Source organism: Rhinolophus sinicus, chromosome 13 (genome assembly GCF_057876585.1).
Source record: "Rhinolophus sinicus isolate RSI-liver-muscle chromosome 13, RSI-T2T, whole genome shotgun sequence".
Lineage (NCBI taxonomy): Eukaryota > Metazoa > Chordata > Mammalia > Chiroptera > Rhinolophidae > Rhinolophus > Rhinolophus sinicus.
Genome location: NC_142513.1, coordinates 10246647 through 10259745, shown reverse-complemented (window position 1 = coordinate 10259745; position 13099 = coordinate 10246647). Strand labels below are relative to the sequence as shown.

Sequence of the window (13099 nt, the reverse complement as noted above, 5' to 3'; positions counted from 1 at the left end):
ACTGCAGGTGTGCAGGCAAGAGAGGATAGTGGCTTGGACCAGGAAGCTCTGTGCCTCATTCCTTCATCCATCCATCCATCCATCCAGTGAGGCTTCCCATGTACCTGACCTCTGCTGGGGACACAGATGCTGCAGGCACTGCACAAGCCCTCCTGGGAGCAACAGCCTGTTTGTACGCACGTACACAGATCCATTATCACCACCTATGCATATGATGAGGAACTCAGTTCATCTCACCAAAGCACCCCAGTCCCACATTCTGTGAATGAACAGTTTTGAGCATCCAGACCTCTGTCAGGCCAGCCAAGGCCTAAGAGGCGAGGGTGGCTCTCCATTTCCTCCTAGTAAACAGGAACAGAGGCTGCCAATTACTGGGAACCCCCCAACCCAGATCCATCACCCCCTTCTTCTAAAGCAGGGGTCAGATGACAGGCTGAAGACCAAACCGGTAGACAAAGCTTTACTGGAACACAGCATGCCATTCATTTCCACATTGTTCATGCTGCTCTCGTACTACGGCGGAATGGCCTCTGTGCAACAGAGACCATGGGGCCCACAAAACTTAAAATATTTATTCTCTGGTCCGGTTCTGACCAATGAGATGCGAGCAGCTTCCATTTTCTTTTCCCTTTTCCCCCTCTTCCCCAGGCTGGAATGTCGACATGCTGGGAGCATCTGAGACCCTGGTGGTGAGGGACACACCCCAGGGTGGCAGAACCTGGGCCTGGATGGCGTGGAGCCACCATGTTACCCCTGGATTGCCTAGCACAGAAATAAGCTTACACATTAAGTCACTATAATTTGGGTCCCTGTCACTGCAGCTAAAATACATCTTAATACAAAAGAGACTCCATCTCGGGATGTCACCTGGGATAAATTCTCCGTGACATTTGTGCTCTTCCTTCTGTTGGCTCTATTTAGCTTGGCCATCGTAAAATGCAGTGAGTGAATTATCCCCACTTGACAGATGAGGAAGCTGAGGCTCACCTGGAGGTGAGACCACTTGCCCGAGGTCACAGGTCGCTAAATGGTAGAGCCAAAATTCAAACCCACACAGTCGAGCTCCGGAGGCCATGTTTTTCACCACTGCGCTATGGTTCCCCAGCCTGCGCCCCTGGTCCTGAGGCCCAGAGAGGTGAAGCCTCTTGCCCAAGGCCACAGAGCCAGAAAGCAGGACCTGGTAGACACTTAACCACATCGACAGGTCCCTCCAGAAGCAGTACCAGCAGAAAAGGAACACGCCCCAAAATTAGGCTCTTAAAACACAAAATGTCTGAGCAGGGGCAGGCCCTGGGGAATCCTTAGGGCAGAGAAGGGAGGGGTGTGCCGGGGGGCCCCCCTGCCAATCGGCAGCGGAAACCCCTCCAGAGCCAGGCTAGTGACCTTTCCCAACATCCGCCGCATGAGCCCCATGTGGTTTCATAAGCGGGCTTGAGGTAAGGACTTCCTAGAAGAGAGGATGTCAGAGTACAGGAACCTGGCATTTCCGCGAGGCACTTCCCTCCCCGCCGACCACGGTTTTAGCAAAAGGGAGCTACTGGTGCTGGCTGTGGACAGGCCCATCATGCCCCGGAGTTGTGGGCCCTGCCCATAGCGAGGCCACAAGAGGACAGCCTGGGACACAGGCCCTCCAAGTCCAGGCCAGCGCTAAGAAGACAGATCCCTGAAACCACAGTGTGAAAACAAAGCTGGATGTGTCACTGGAAGAAGTGACAACATCCATCCCTCGCTGTGACATGGGGTTGGTGGAGACATGGTGCTGTCCTCTCCACAAAGAGAAAAAGGCAGCAGCCCGCGGGGGTGTGGGGTGTCACCAATGGGGGCTGGATCAACAGAGGACATGCACTTTCTCACTTTCTGAGGACACTTCAGCCAGCTCCAGGAGGGGCTGATCCTGTCCCCAACGGTTGGCTTTGTCCCCAGACCTCTGCCCAAGGCACCACCATTTAAGCCCAGGGGCCAAGCTGGGATTGCTAGCAAGCATTTTCCTGTACTTGCAGTACTGGGCCCCCTCATGCCATATCTAGGGTGACAGCAGAACATAAATGAAGAGGAACTGATGAGACCCACCACCATTTAAAGAAAACAAGAAGCGAAAAACATCCAGAAATCCAAGAAAACCCAGAAGTGAAAAGCTGCACAGCACGGCACTCCACACAGGCACACTGCATGAAAATTTCACGCAAATATATTTCGGATCTTAACCACTTCAGCCTCTGCTTCAAGTCTGGGAGAATTGACGCCCCATCGATTAGGAATTAATGGAGGAAAGGAAATAATGCTGACAGGTCTCAAAAACTCCATCCTTCCACTGGGAGAGGTAAGGGGAAACGGTGGGAGGAGGGCTCAACACTGGGGGTTCGTGGTCTGGCTTTGACCAGGACATACAATGCGACCTCAGGCAACTCACCTCCCTTTTCTGAGTCTAGGTCTCCTGGCTAAGCAATGCAGGGACTGGATCAGAGCCCAGCTTACAAACCAGGCCCTACCAGGCAAATGCTATACTGCCAGCCTTTCTCAGCAAAGCAGAAGCTGTAGGCACCCTGGGCCTGTGTTTCCACCTAACGGTAACAACTGGACTGAATGGTGGCCACCCCCTTCAATGGGACATGTGCTCTGCAGTCTGCCACAGTACCCACCCCACCGAATTATTCCAATCTACTCACTTTCTGCACAGGCCCTGCAGGCACTGTGTTTGAGACCCTGGATTGGTAGGTCTCTACTGACATTCAGTGGTAGGGAACCAACATTCAGGGGCTTTATACCCAACTTCCAAAGGAGGCCCTTACATGGCTCACTGTAAAAGTCTACATACCCTGCCCTCCCAATTCCAGGTTCTATCTATAGAGACATTTCTCTGGAAGGAAGGGTAAAATTGTGAGAAATGATGATGGTGGTACCCACAAATTCCAATTTAGTAGAGGCAAACAAAAAAAAAATGGAAGAAATAAAAAAAGAGTAACTACATCAAAAACTAAAACTGTGGGGTGGCTGGATGGCTCAGTTGGTTAGAGCACGAGCTCTGAATAGCAGGGTTGCTGGTTCGATTCCCACATGGGCGAGTGAGCTGTGCCCTCCACAACTAGATTGAAGACAATGAGCTGCTGCTAAGCTTCCGAAGGGGCGGATGGATGGTTCAGTTGGTTAGAGCGCGAGCTCTCAACAACAAGGCTGCTGGTTCAATTCCCGCATGGGATGGTGGGCTGCGCCCCCTGTGACTAAAAATTGAAAATGGCGACTGGACTTGGAGCTGAGCTGCGCCCTCCACAGCTAGATTGAAGGACAGTTACTTGGAGCTGATGGGCCCTGGAGAAACAGGAGCTGATGAGCCCTGGAGAAACACACTGTTCCCCAATATTCCCCAATAAATCTTTTTTAAAAACTAAAACTATGCAAAATAAAGCAAGAAAGAGGAGAAAAGCAGCATAACAGGGGACAAATAAATATTTTTTTAAAAGATCACAGAAATAAGTTCAAATGTATCAATAAACACAATAAAGGTAAGTGGGCTAAATTTCCTGTTAGTAGATAGGGATTGACAGATCAGATTTAAATTTTTACTTTATGCTGTTTATAAAAGAAGTACATAAAGCCTAAGGATAGAAACTGGTTGACAGTAAAAGGAGGAAACAAGATATATCATGAAAATACTAATAAAAAAAATCACTATAGTTTTATTAATATTGGACAAAACAGACTTTGAGACAAAAATAGCTAATACTTATTAAGCACTTACAAGCACTTTACAAGGATTGTTTCATTTAATCTTCACAATAACCCATGACTAAGGCACTATCTGACAGAGGAAACTGAGGGACAGAGAGTTTAAGTCACTTCTCAAAGAGCCAACTCTAATAAGTGCAGGAGCTGGAATCAATAAAAATAAAAATCATTACAATATTGGAGTAGCTAACATGTGCCAAGCATGACTACCTAGTAACACGCGAACACTAGGCAGAGTGTTCGCATGAGTTTTCTCATGCATTGTCTCATCTAATCTTTGCAGCAAGCCTGGGAGGCAACCACCATGCCCATTTTGCAGATGAGGCAATGGAGGCACAGAGAGGTTAAGCAACTTGTGTCTGGTCACACAGCTAAGAGGTGGAACTAGAATCACACAGAGCGTGGCAGAAAGCAGAATGCAAGGGTAATCTTGGAAGGCTCCTTGGAAGATCAAATATCCAAGCTTGGCTTTGAAAGGAAGAAAGCAGGTCCTCCACCCTGAGGGAGACAGGCTTCATTCCTTGAGCTGTTGTTACTCACCACACAGGAAAGAGCCTAAATTGGGGCTGGTTCAGATTGAGGTGCTGGGGAAGCTGTGGGCAATGTGTCAATGCTCAGCCCGAGAGGCAGGATGGAGAGTGGGCACTGTGGTTGGGTGAGGACGGGGACCGGGGCAGAGAAGGCCACAGTGCAGAGACCTGTGACTTCCTGTGCCTTCACAGCACAGCAGTGACAATGCCAGATCCCTGGCAAATGGGCTGCTCATTTCATAACATCAGAGTCTGATGAGAACTCCAAAGAGATGACCCAAAGTATCCAGGACAATACAGAAAACTCTGGCACACTGATACAAAAACAACTCTCCAATAGACAATGGGCAAATGATGTGAAGAGGCGATGCTCATAAAATGCACCACCCCCACCACCACTGCCACGACCCTAGTCCAGCTGTTTCCTACCTGGGCGGCTGAGGTCAGCGCCTCCCTGGTCTCCCCACCTCCACTCTCACCACCTACAGTCCATTGTCCACAATACAGCCAGAGGGATTCCATGAGAACTAAGTCAGATCCTGTCCCCCCTTTGCTCAGAACCTTCCCATGGTGTCCACCTCACTCAGAGAGGACACAGGTCCCACCACAGCCCACAAGGCTCTGCATACGCTGGCCTCATCATCTCTCTAACCTCACTCCCCCACCGCCCCCCTCACATCCTCCTCTCCAGTCACACTGGCCTCCTCCCTGTCCCTCAGACACAGCCCTACCTTGGGGCCTTAGCACTGGCTGTTCCCTCCGTCCAGAAGACTCTTCCCCTAGGTACCTATGTGGCCCCCTTCTCACCTCCTTCAAATTTGCTCAAACATCACCTTCTCGGTCCATCACTCCTGGCCCTCACTAGCCCTCTCAGCCTGGTCTCTTTTTTTCCAAAGCACCCATTCCATCTAAACAAGCACATACATTTCCTAGTCATTCGTTATGTCTCCCTCCAACAGAATCTCAGTTCCACAGGGGAGGGGGGTTCTTTGCTTTTGTTTGTTTGGGGTTTTGTTTTTGTGGGCGGTTTTTGCTCACTCCGTCTCACTAGCACCCAGTCCAATGCCTGACATATAACAGTTCTCAATAAAGAGCTGATGAGGGAATAAACGAATGGCTGCAAAGACCCGAGACACTGCAGCACCAACTGTGGCTCCCTTGGAGGTAAGCAGGAAGACAGAAGGGATTTGCTAACTAACTAATGCCCACTGTGTAATTCCCTGTGTTGTAATGCTGTCCTCTCCCCTCCACCACTGACCCACCACACATCAAGTTTTCTCATGTGCCACCTAAAATCCTTTGGAGAGCTGTGGGTGGCACACATCCCACGCACGCTCTGGGAAACCTCACTTTTCCAGCCATTCTCCTGCACCAAGAAGTGATGCCAATACCTCCTTAGTGATGGACCACATCCATCCCCAGGGGCGCCATACCGCTGACGACCAAGGAGACAGAGATAACTGTTGAATGGCAATGGGCTCACGCTGAGCGTGGGTGACAGCTGCATCCCCCCAGATGGACACAGGAGGTGGGGGAGACATTGGAGACTGTGCAGGACCCCAGGCTACACCCTGAACAGCCATTCTGCAAACAGCATCCCTGACACACACCCACTGCAGCAACTGCCCCAAACAGACGGCTCGTAGGATGTGATCTGTTTGGTCCCCAGATGTTTGACAAGCTTTAAATCAAGCTGCCATTTGGAAATCAGGAGCTTTCATGTAGAAGTCCCAATATCTAGATTCAGAAACTGATGGCAATACTAGGATGGCATTTCCATAGTCATTCAATGAGTCAGTGGAAGGCACCTACTGTGTGCCAGGCACCATTCTGGGCACTGGGGAATTTTCCTGAGGAAATGCCCAAATCCTTGACCAAATCCTGATATCCTAATGAGGGAGATGGAAAATTAATCTGCACACCATGAGTTATAAAACAGAATGCAAGTCTGCAAGAGGTGCTGTGAAGAAAAATAAAAGCAGGATGAGGAGACAGAGAATGGCAGAGGCAGCACTTCCACAGCTGGGGTAGTCAGAGAAGGCTTCTCAGAGGAGGGGACATCTGAGCAGCAGAGGCCTGACAAGATTAGGGAGTGAGCCTCAGGATATCTGGGGTAATGATGTCTTAAGCAGAGGAAAAAGCAAGTGCAAAGGCCCTGAGGCAGGAACCTGCCTATTGTGTTCACGGAGGCAAGTGTGGCTGGAACAGAGTGAGAGGCGGTAAGCAGAGAAGGAGAGAAGATCAGAGGGGAAATATGGATTAGACAGATGTGTAGCACCTTGTAGGTGACAATGGGGAGGAATTTGGATTTTGATCTGAGTGACTGGGAAGCCGCTGGAGGGTTTTGAGTAAAGAAGACATTTGAACTGACATAGGTTTAGCTGCTGAGTTGAGAACAGACTACAGAGCACAAGGGTCGAGGCAGGGAGACCCACTGGGAGCTGTGGCAGTGACCCAGGCGAGAGGTGGAATGAGGAGCTAGAAGGGCTGGACCCTGGAGAGGTCCTGAAGGTAGAGCCATCAGGACTCCCTAATGGACTGGACGTGGAGGTGGGTCAGAGATAACTCCCAGGTTTAGCCTGAGCAACTCAAAAGAAGAGAGGCCATTTATGGAGATGGGGGCGAAGGGTTGGGGTGGGAGGCGGGGAGGGCAAGCCCTTGGTGCAGGGCATTTAGGAAGGAGATGCCTGTGAGACGTCCAAGTGGAAAAGCTGAGTGGGCAGGAGAACAAGTCCCACCTGAGTTGAAGGGAAAGGTCCAGGCTGGACGTCATCAGCACAGAATTAGAGTTTAAAGCCGTGGGGATAGCCGCACAAAAACTTGTACGTGGATGTTCATAGCAGCACCAGTCATAACCTCCAGAAACTATGAACAACCCAAATGTCCATCAACAGATGAATCGATAAACAAAATGTGGCCTGTCCACATAATGGAATAGTATTCAGTCATGAAAAGGAATTAAGCTGTGATACCTGCTACAATGTGGATGAGTCTTGAAAACACTGTGCTAAGTGAAAGAAGCCAGACACAAAAGGTTACATATTACATGATTCCATGTATACGAAACGTGCAGAATAGGCCATTCATAGAGCCAGGAAGTAGATAAGTAGTTGCCAGGAGCTGGGGGGAGGAGAGAAAAGGGAAGTGACTACTAATGGATCTGTAGTTTCTTTTGTGAGTGATGAAAATATTCTAAAATTATTATGGTAATGGTTGCGCAACTTTTGAATATGCTTTTTTTTTAAAGGCCACAGAGTAAATAAGGCCACTACGGAAGCAAGTCTAAATAGAAGCAGGGCCCAAGGACTGAGGCCTGGAGTCCATCTATGGTTACAAGTCTAGAAGCTGAGGAACCAGCAAAGGAGACTGAGAAGGGCCAGACAGGTAGGAGGCACAAGGGGCACTGGAGTGGTAGCTGCCCCTTTTAGACAGATGTGCCCTCCAACTGGCCCCCCACCTGCCTCACCCACTTCCATTACTCACCAGGCCCTCATGGGGCCCAGTGCAAGACCGGAGGCCCTGAGGGGCAGAGACTGGGTCTGTCTTGTTTGCGACTGTAGGTCCAGAGCCATGTCAGCAGCTGGTGCACAGTAAGTGCCCCAATAAGATCTGTGCATCACCAGGAAATGACTGAAAGGGTCAGTGACAGTCAGTCTCCCTCGGACACCTGCCATTTGAGTACCAGGGGTATTACCCCAAACCTGAATCATTTCCTTGGAAACGTCGATGGAAAACACAACAAAGTCTGAAAATGCCAACTGTCTATCCCCGACTTGGGCTGACGGCTGAAATAGAATGTTCTGGCTATTCTTAGGCAATGTTCAAGTTCAGCTTTTTGGGGCTGTTCCCAAAGAGGCTTTCATTCTCGCCTCTTCCCTCTTCCTACCCAGGCGCCTCGATCCTGTTTGCCTACTCAATTCAGAGTTTGGCTCAAACAAGGGGGCTCAGAGAGCCACAGGGACACCTGCGAGGGCCTCAGAATTGGAGGGGCCGGAGGGGCAGGACTGCCCCCCAGCTCATGGGGTCATCTTTTAAAACCCACTGGAAAATGTGACAGAAATGAGGAGCCCAGGAGGGGTATGAAGAGTTCCCCTCAGTCCCAGCTGTTTTCTGATGCAAACATTCCAGCTGCGGGTGCCAAAGGCCAAGACACTGAGCAAATCTGTCAGGCGGGCGGCATGGCATGTCCCCACAGGAATCTAAGGCCCTGCTGGCTGCTCCCCCAGCGCTCTTTGAGCCCCGGATAAACACAGCTGGAGACGAGGAAACAGGGCCTGTAAACACCATTTGGTCAAGAGAGCAAACCCACAGACCAGCTTCATCGTCGTTTCCTGTGGGCAGTTATTCCTCCATCGGTTGCAGGCTGCCTCTGTTCCTCTCTCTACGCTTCTGGAAATCCGGAGCCCAGAAATCCCACCAGACCAGACTGTGGCCCTGGGGCTGAGCAGGCCTCAGAAATGCAAGGGCCTCATAGTGAGAGCTTAGGGTCCAGCCATACACACAGGTCCAGCCCCACTGGCTATTAAAATATGTTACGGACACTGCCACTCCAAGTGCACGCTGGGATTCCAGACTATCCCAAGATCCAGAAACAAAAGGGTTAACACCTAGGGAACCTCAGCTGGGTTCTGGGGCCAGAACTGCAGGTTCCTCTAATAGGTCAGATGCTCAAGGTTTTGAAACCCAGGAAAGAAGGAATAGACCAGCCACTGAGCCAAGAAACACGAGGCCACCGACCTTCCCAGACCCCCACTTAGGGAGCTGAGAAGGTCAGCATCCCCAACACCCAGCCCATTGGCAGCTTAACTCCTCAAAGTGCTTCTCGATAGGCAATGAAGCTGATGTTAGGAAGCTGGGTTAGGAAGCGGAGTTCCAACTTCCCTAGAATCGACTGGCCAAGTTCAAATCATGGTTCATCCTCCCTACCTAATGTATGGCCTTCAACAGGCCACTTGCTTTCTCTGTACCTGTTGCCTCATCTCTGAAATGGAGCTAATCAGAGTGGCTACCTCATCGGGTTGCTCTAAGAATTAAGTAAATAAGTGTCTAATCATCATACCAATCATATCAGGACTATTAATGTAAACTAAGTAGTACAGATGAGAAACTGAGGCATGGAGAAGTGACTGGCTCACGGTCACACAGCTAATAAATGGCAGAGCTGGAATTCAAACCCAAGCTGCACGGTTTGGCTCTCATCCAGGCGTCAGCAAACTTTTTCTATGAAAGTCCAGATAGTAAATATTTTAGGCTTTGGCAGCCACATCCAGTCTCTATCGCCTATTCTTTTTTGTTTGTCTTTTGGTTTTGTTTTGTTTTGTTTTGTTTTTACAACCCTTTAAAAAATGTAAACACCATTCTGAGCTCATGGGTTGAACACAAACAGGCCAATGGGCTAGATCTGGCCCACGGGCCACAGTTTTGCCAGCCCCTGCCCTAAACCACTATAGAATACTACCTCTTCAATGTTAGCAACTAATTCACATTTGGAAGACACACCCAACAGATCAAATGAAGAACAGGGCATGTCCAATTCAGCCCACAGGCTACCAATTTACGAGTTCCACGTGGAGCTTCTCCTGCACCAAGGTGAAGAGCTGAGCTATGTATGGCCTTGCCAACATCCGACCAGGGATGCAAGCAGCTACAAGAACAAGTGCAGAAGGTCCTTTTGAGCTCCCTGGGGGGGGGATAAACAGCAGCAGGCCAGAGGAGGTGCAGGGAGAGCTGAGTCCTGCCTCCCACAGGCCTGCACGCATTACAGGCCTGTGCTCACAGGCAGAGATGATAGCCCCAGGGTCTGGTCCAGCTCAGAGGCTCAAGTGTCACCCACCTTCTCCAGCAGAAAACCAAGTTCAACAATTCCCTAGTACTCTTCCCCTCCCCAATCTCTTCTCATGGCACAAGGATGCATGTCACCCCAGGGAGCAGGTGCATGAATGAGGCACCACCGGCCAAATTAATCCACCAGCAGGGACCCTAGGAACAGCTGTCAGATACAAGACCTTGAGGATAGAGCCAGGGCAAGCTCGGGCCAACAGCCGCCATTTCCAAGGGCTGAGAACCCTGGGCTGAGAGCAGCAGATGGTGGCAGAGCCATCCACCCTGCTGGGGATCTGCCTAGAAGCTAAATCTGAAGCTAAGAATCAAGACTTCTTGGGTCCCTCTACAAGTAGCAAATCTACCCCTGAACTGCCTGACCAAGACTAGTCAAAGGTGGCTGCACAGTGGGAGACAACAGGTGTGTGGATGCTGTGGTTTACCCACCCAGCATCCATCCACCCTCTTCCACACATAGCCCAGATTTTAGTAAGGAGGGTCCAGTCTCTCCCCATCACTAGGCTTTTGGCCTGTGGGATCCAGTGATTGGTGGGAGGTTGGAGCACATGACACAAGTCTAAGCCAATTAGAGATCCCTTGCTCAGAGTGACTGATTCAGGTGTGAAGCACCTGACCTCGATCTCAACCAATCAGCACACAACATTGTCCTGCTCACTGTCATTGGACCATGACTCAGCCAACCAGAGCCCAACATTGCCCAGCTCACAGTGACTGGGGGAAAGCCCACGTCCAAGTGTATGGGAGGAGGAGAAATGGCACAAGCAAAGGCTTCATGTCATTGGTTCAAGTTAAAGTACATGATGCAGGCCCAAACCATTCAGAACACCACACTCTCCTGGCCACAGATGGCGAGAGCCTGAGTCACTCTCAGGACTTTTCTCAGAGCTACTAGAAGAGAGGTTCACTCTTTCCCACTGTCCTTGAACTTGAGAGGGTGTGAGGCCAAAGTAACTACAGCCCTCTGCTACCATGCTGAAAATAAAGCTGAACAGTGGAAAGCAGAGCTGAGCAAGGGAGAAAGAGGCAGGGTCCTCATGGGATCCAGCCCGGCCCAAACCCGACACTGCCCCTGAATTCTCAGCTCCTTCAACTAACAAGTTTTATTTTAAGCCAGTCGCAGCTGGGTTTTCTGTCACTTCACATATGAGGAAAGGAGTTGGGTGGAGGTCTCACCTTGAGGAGGAGGGGGTACTTGCAGATCCTCTGAATTGGAGACAGCAGGTAGCCCTCCAGAGGGATGTCTGTGGTCTTCCGGCCGCCCAGAAGCATGCAGCTCTGCAAAGGAACAGGAGACCTTCATTAAAATGCACCAAGGACACAGCAAAAAGATTGGGCCACCCTCAAATCACCAGGGGAAGCACTCTCAAAATGCAGCTACAGACTTTGGAAGCAATTTAGCAACACCCAGGAAAGATGGACGCGTGCATATTCTACAACCCAGCCTAAGGCCTCTATCGGGGGTCACCAAGTCCTGCCCAGTCCTTATTTTGGTAATTCAAGTTTTATTGGAACACAGCCACATCTATTTGTTTACATACTGACGGTGGCTTCTTCCAAGTAATCATGAGGCACCACCATGCCAACCCCTGATCTACAGAAACTTTCCCCTACGCGCTCCAGGAGACAGAAATGTGGACATTCAAAACTGCCTTGTTTGGGATAGCAAAAACGGAGAAGCAACCGAAGTACCCATCAACTGAAGAATGGAAACACACATTCGCAGTAATTTATACGATGGTGAAAATGGGAGCACTAAAGGGATGCAGAGTTCCGTGGAAGAACCTCAAAAACATACTCTTGAGCATAAAAACAAAGGATATATACGGTAGGAGCCCATTTAAAGCTTTTAAAGGCACGCAAAATTGTTTACAGAGAACACGTCTGTAGTAACATAGAAAGACATGCATGGGAAAGACAACGTACCAAGTTTTAGTGGGAGTTCCATCTGGGAAGGGAGGGTTATTGGATTTGGGAAATGAACCTGGAATCTTTAACTACTACCGAAATGGTTTTCTTTCTTTCCCTGGAAGGTGGGGACATGAGTGCTGTCACAGGAATACCTATAAACACCACAACTCTGCCAGGAATCAAACACAGTCACCCACCAAGGCCCTGGCCACACCGGTCAGCTCAGTGTCTACCTGCAGCCACCCACACCAGTTCTGCCTTCCTGCCAGCCCTTTCCTGTGCTCATTCTATGCCCCCTACCTAAAATGCCTTTTCGTCCCCCAATAATAATAAAAATAGTATTATCCTCATCCATTGCTCCCACTAAGAGCTTATGATGTGTCCCGCAGGCACCAAGAGCTCCAACCCTGACCACCAACCTCGCACGAACTGAACACTAGTAGTATTCCCATTGCACAGCTCGGGCAACTGGGGTTGGGGAGCTTTAGTGTTTCTCCCCAAGGTGACCCCAGAACAAGTGAGCCACACAGGTGGGATCTACACCCAGGCAGGCTGACGAAGAGCCTGGGTTTGGAACAATGATGCCAGGCTACCTTAGCGCAAGCCCAGCCACCCTACCTCCTGGAAACCTTCCCTACCTGCTCTCAACTCCCAAGACTCCGTCCTCCAGGCACCTCCATAGTAGGTTATTTGTTCCATGTGGCTCAAAATCACATGCAGGTATTATCCTCACCTTTGGAGAGGCTCTTCTTGGAGCCGAGGGCCTCCAACCTGAGAATCCGTTTTTTGGATGCCAGGAATCATGAGTTACATGTCTGTGGTTCCCACAGAGACACTCACAGTCCTGGGTCCCTAGGGCTCATTATGTGCCCAATGTATGCATGAATGGATGAATGAATGAATAAATGAACTGATGAATGAATAACAAACTGCCAGCACATCCAGCAACAAGCAGACCTCAGCCTTCCTCCTCGCCACCACACTAGCAGATTGGAAATGAAAACAGGACTCTTGGGAAAAGGGATTCCCATCCTATCATTCATTCATGCATTCATTCATTCATTCATTCATTCATTCATTCTACAAATACACATTGT

The 13099-nt window shown here is 49.9% G+C and overlaps 1 protein-coding gene across 1 annotated transcript in view; it reads right to left on the bottom strand.

Moving 5' to 3' along the window:
- The window catches only part of PREX1 (phosphatidylinositol-3,4,5-trisphosphate dependent Rac exchange factor 1), a 178627-nt gene that overhangs the window by 77602 nt on the left and 87926 nt on the right, over nt 1–13099 (bottom strand). The window contains exon 5 of the mRNA XM_088789076.1: nt 11268–11369. Coding sequence (XP_088645202.1) covers nt 11268–11369 — 102 coding nt within the window. The remainder of the gene's footprint in view (nt 1–11267; nt 11370–13099) is intronic.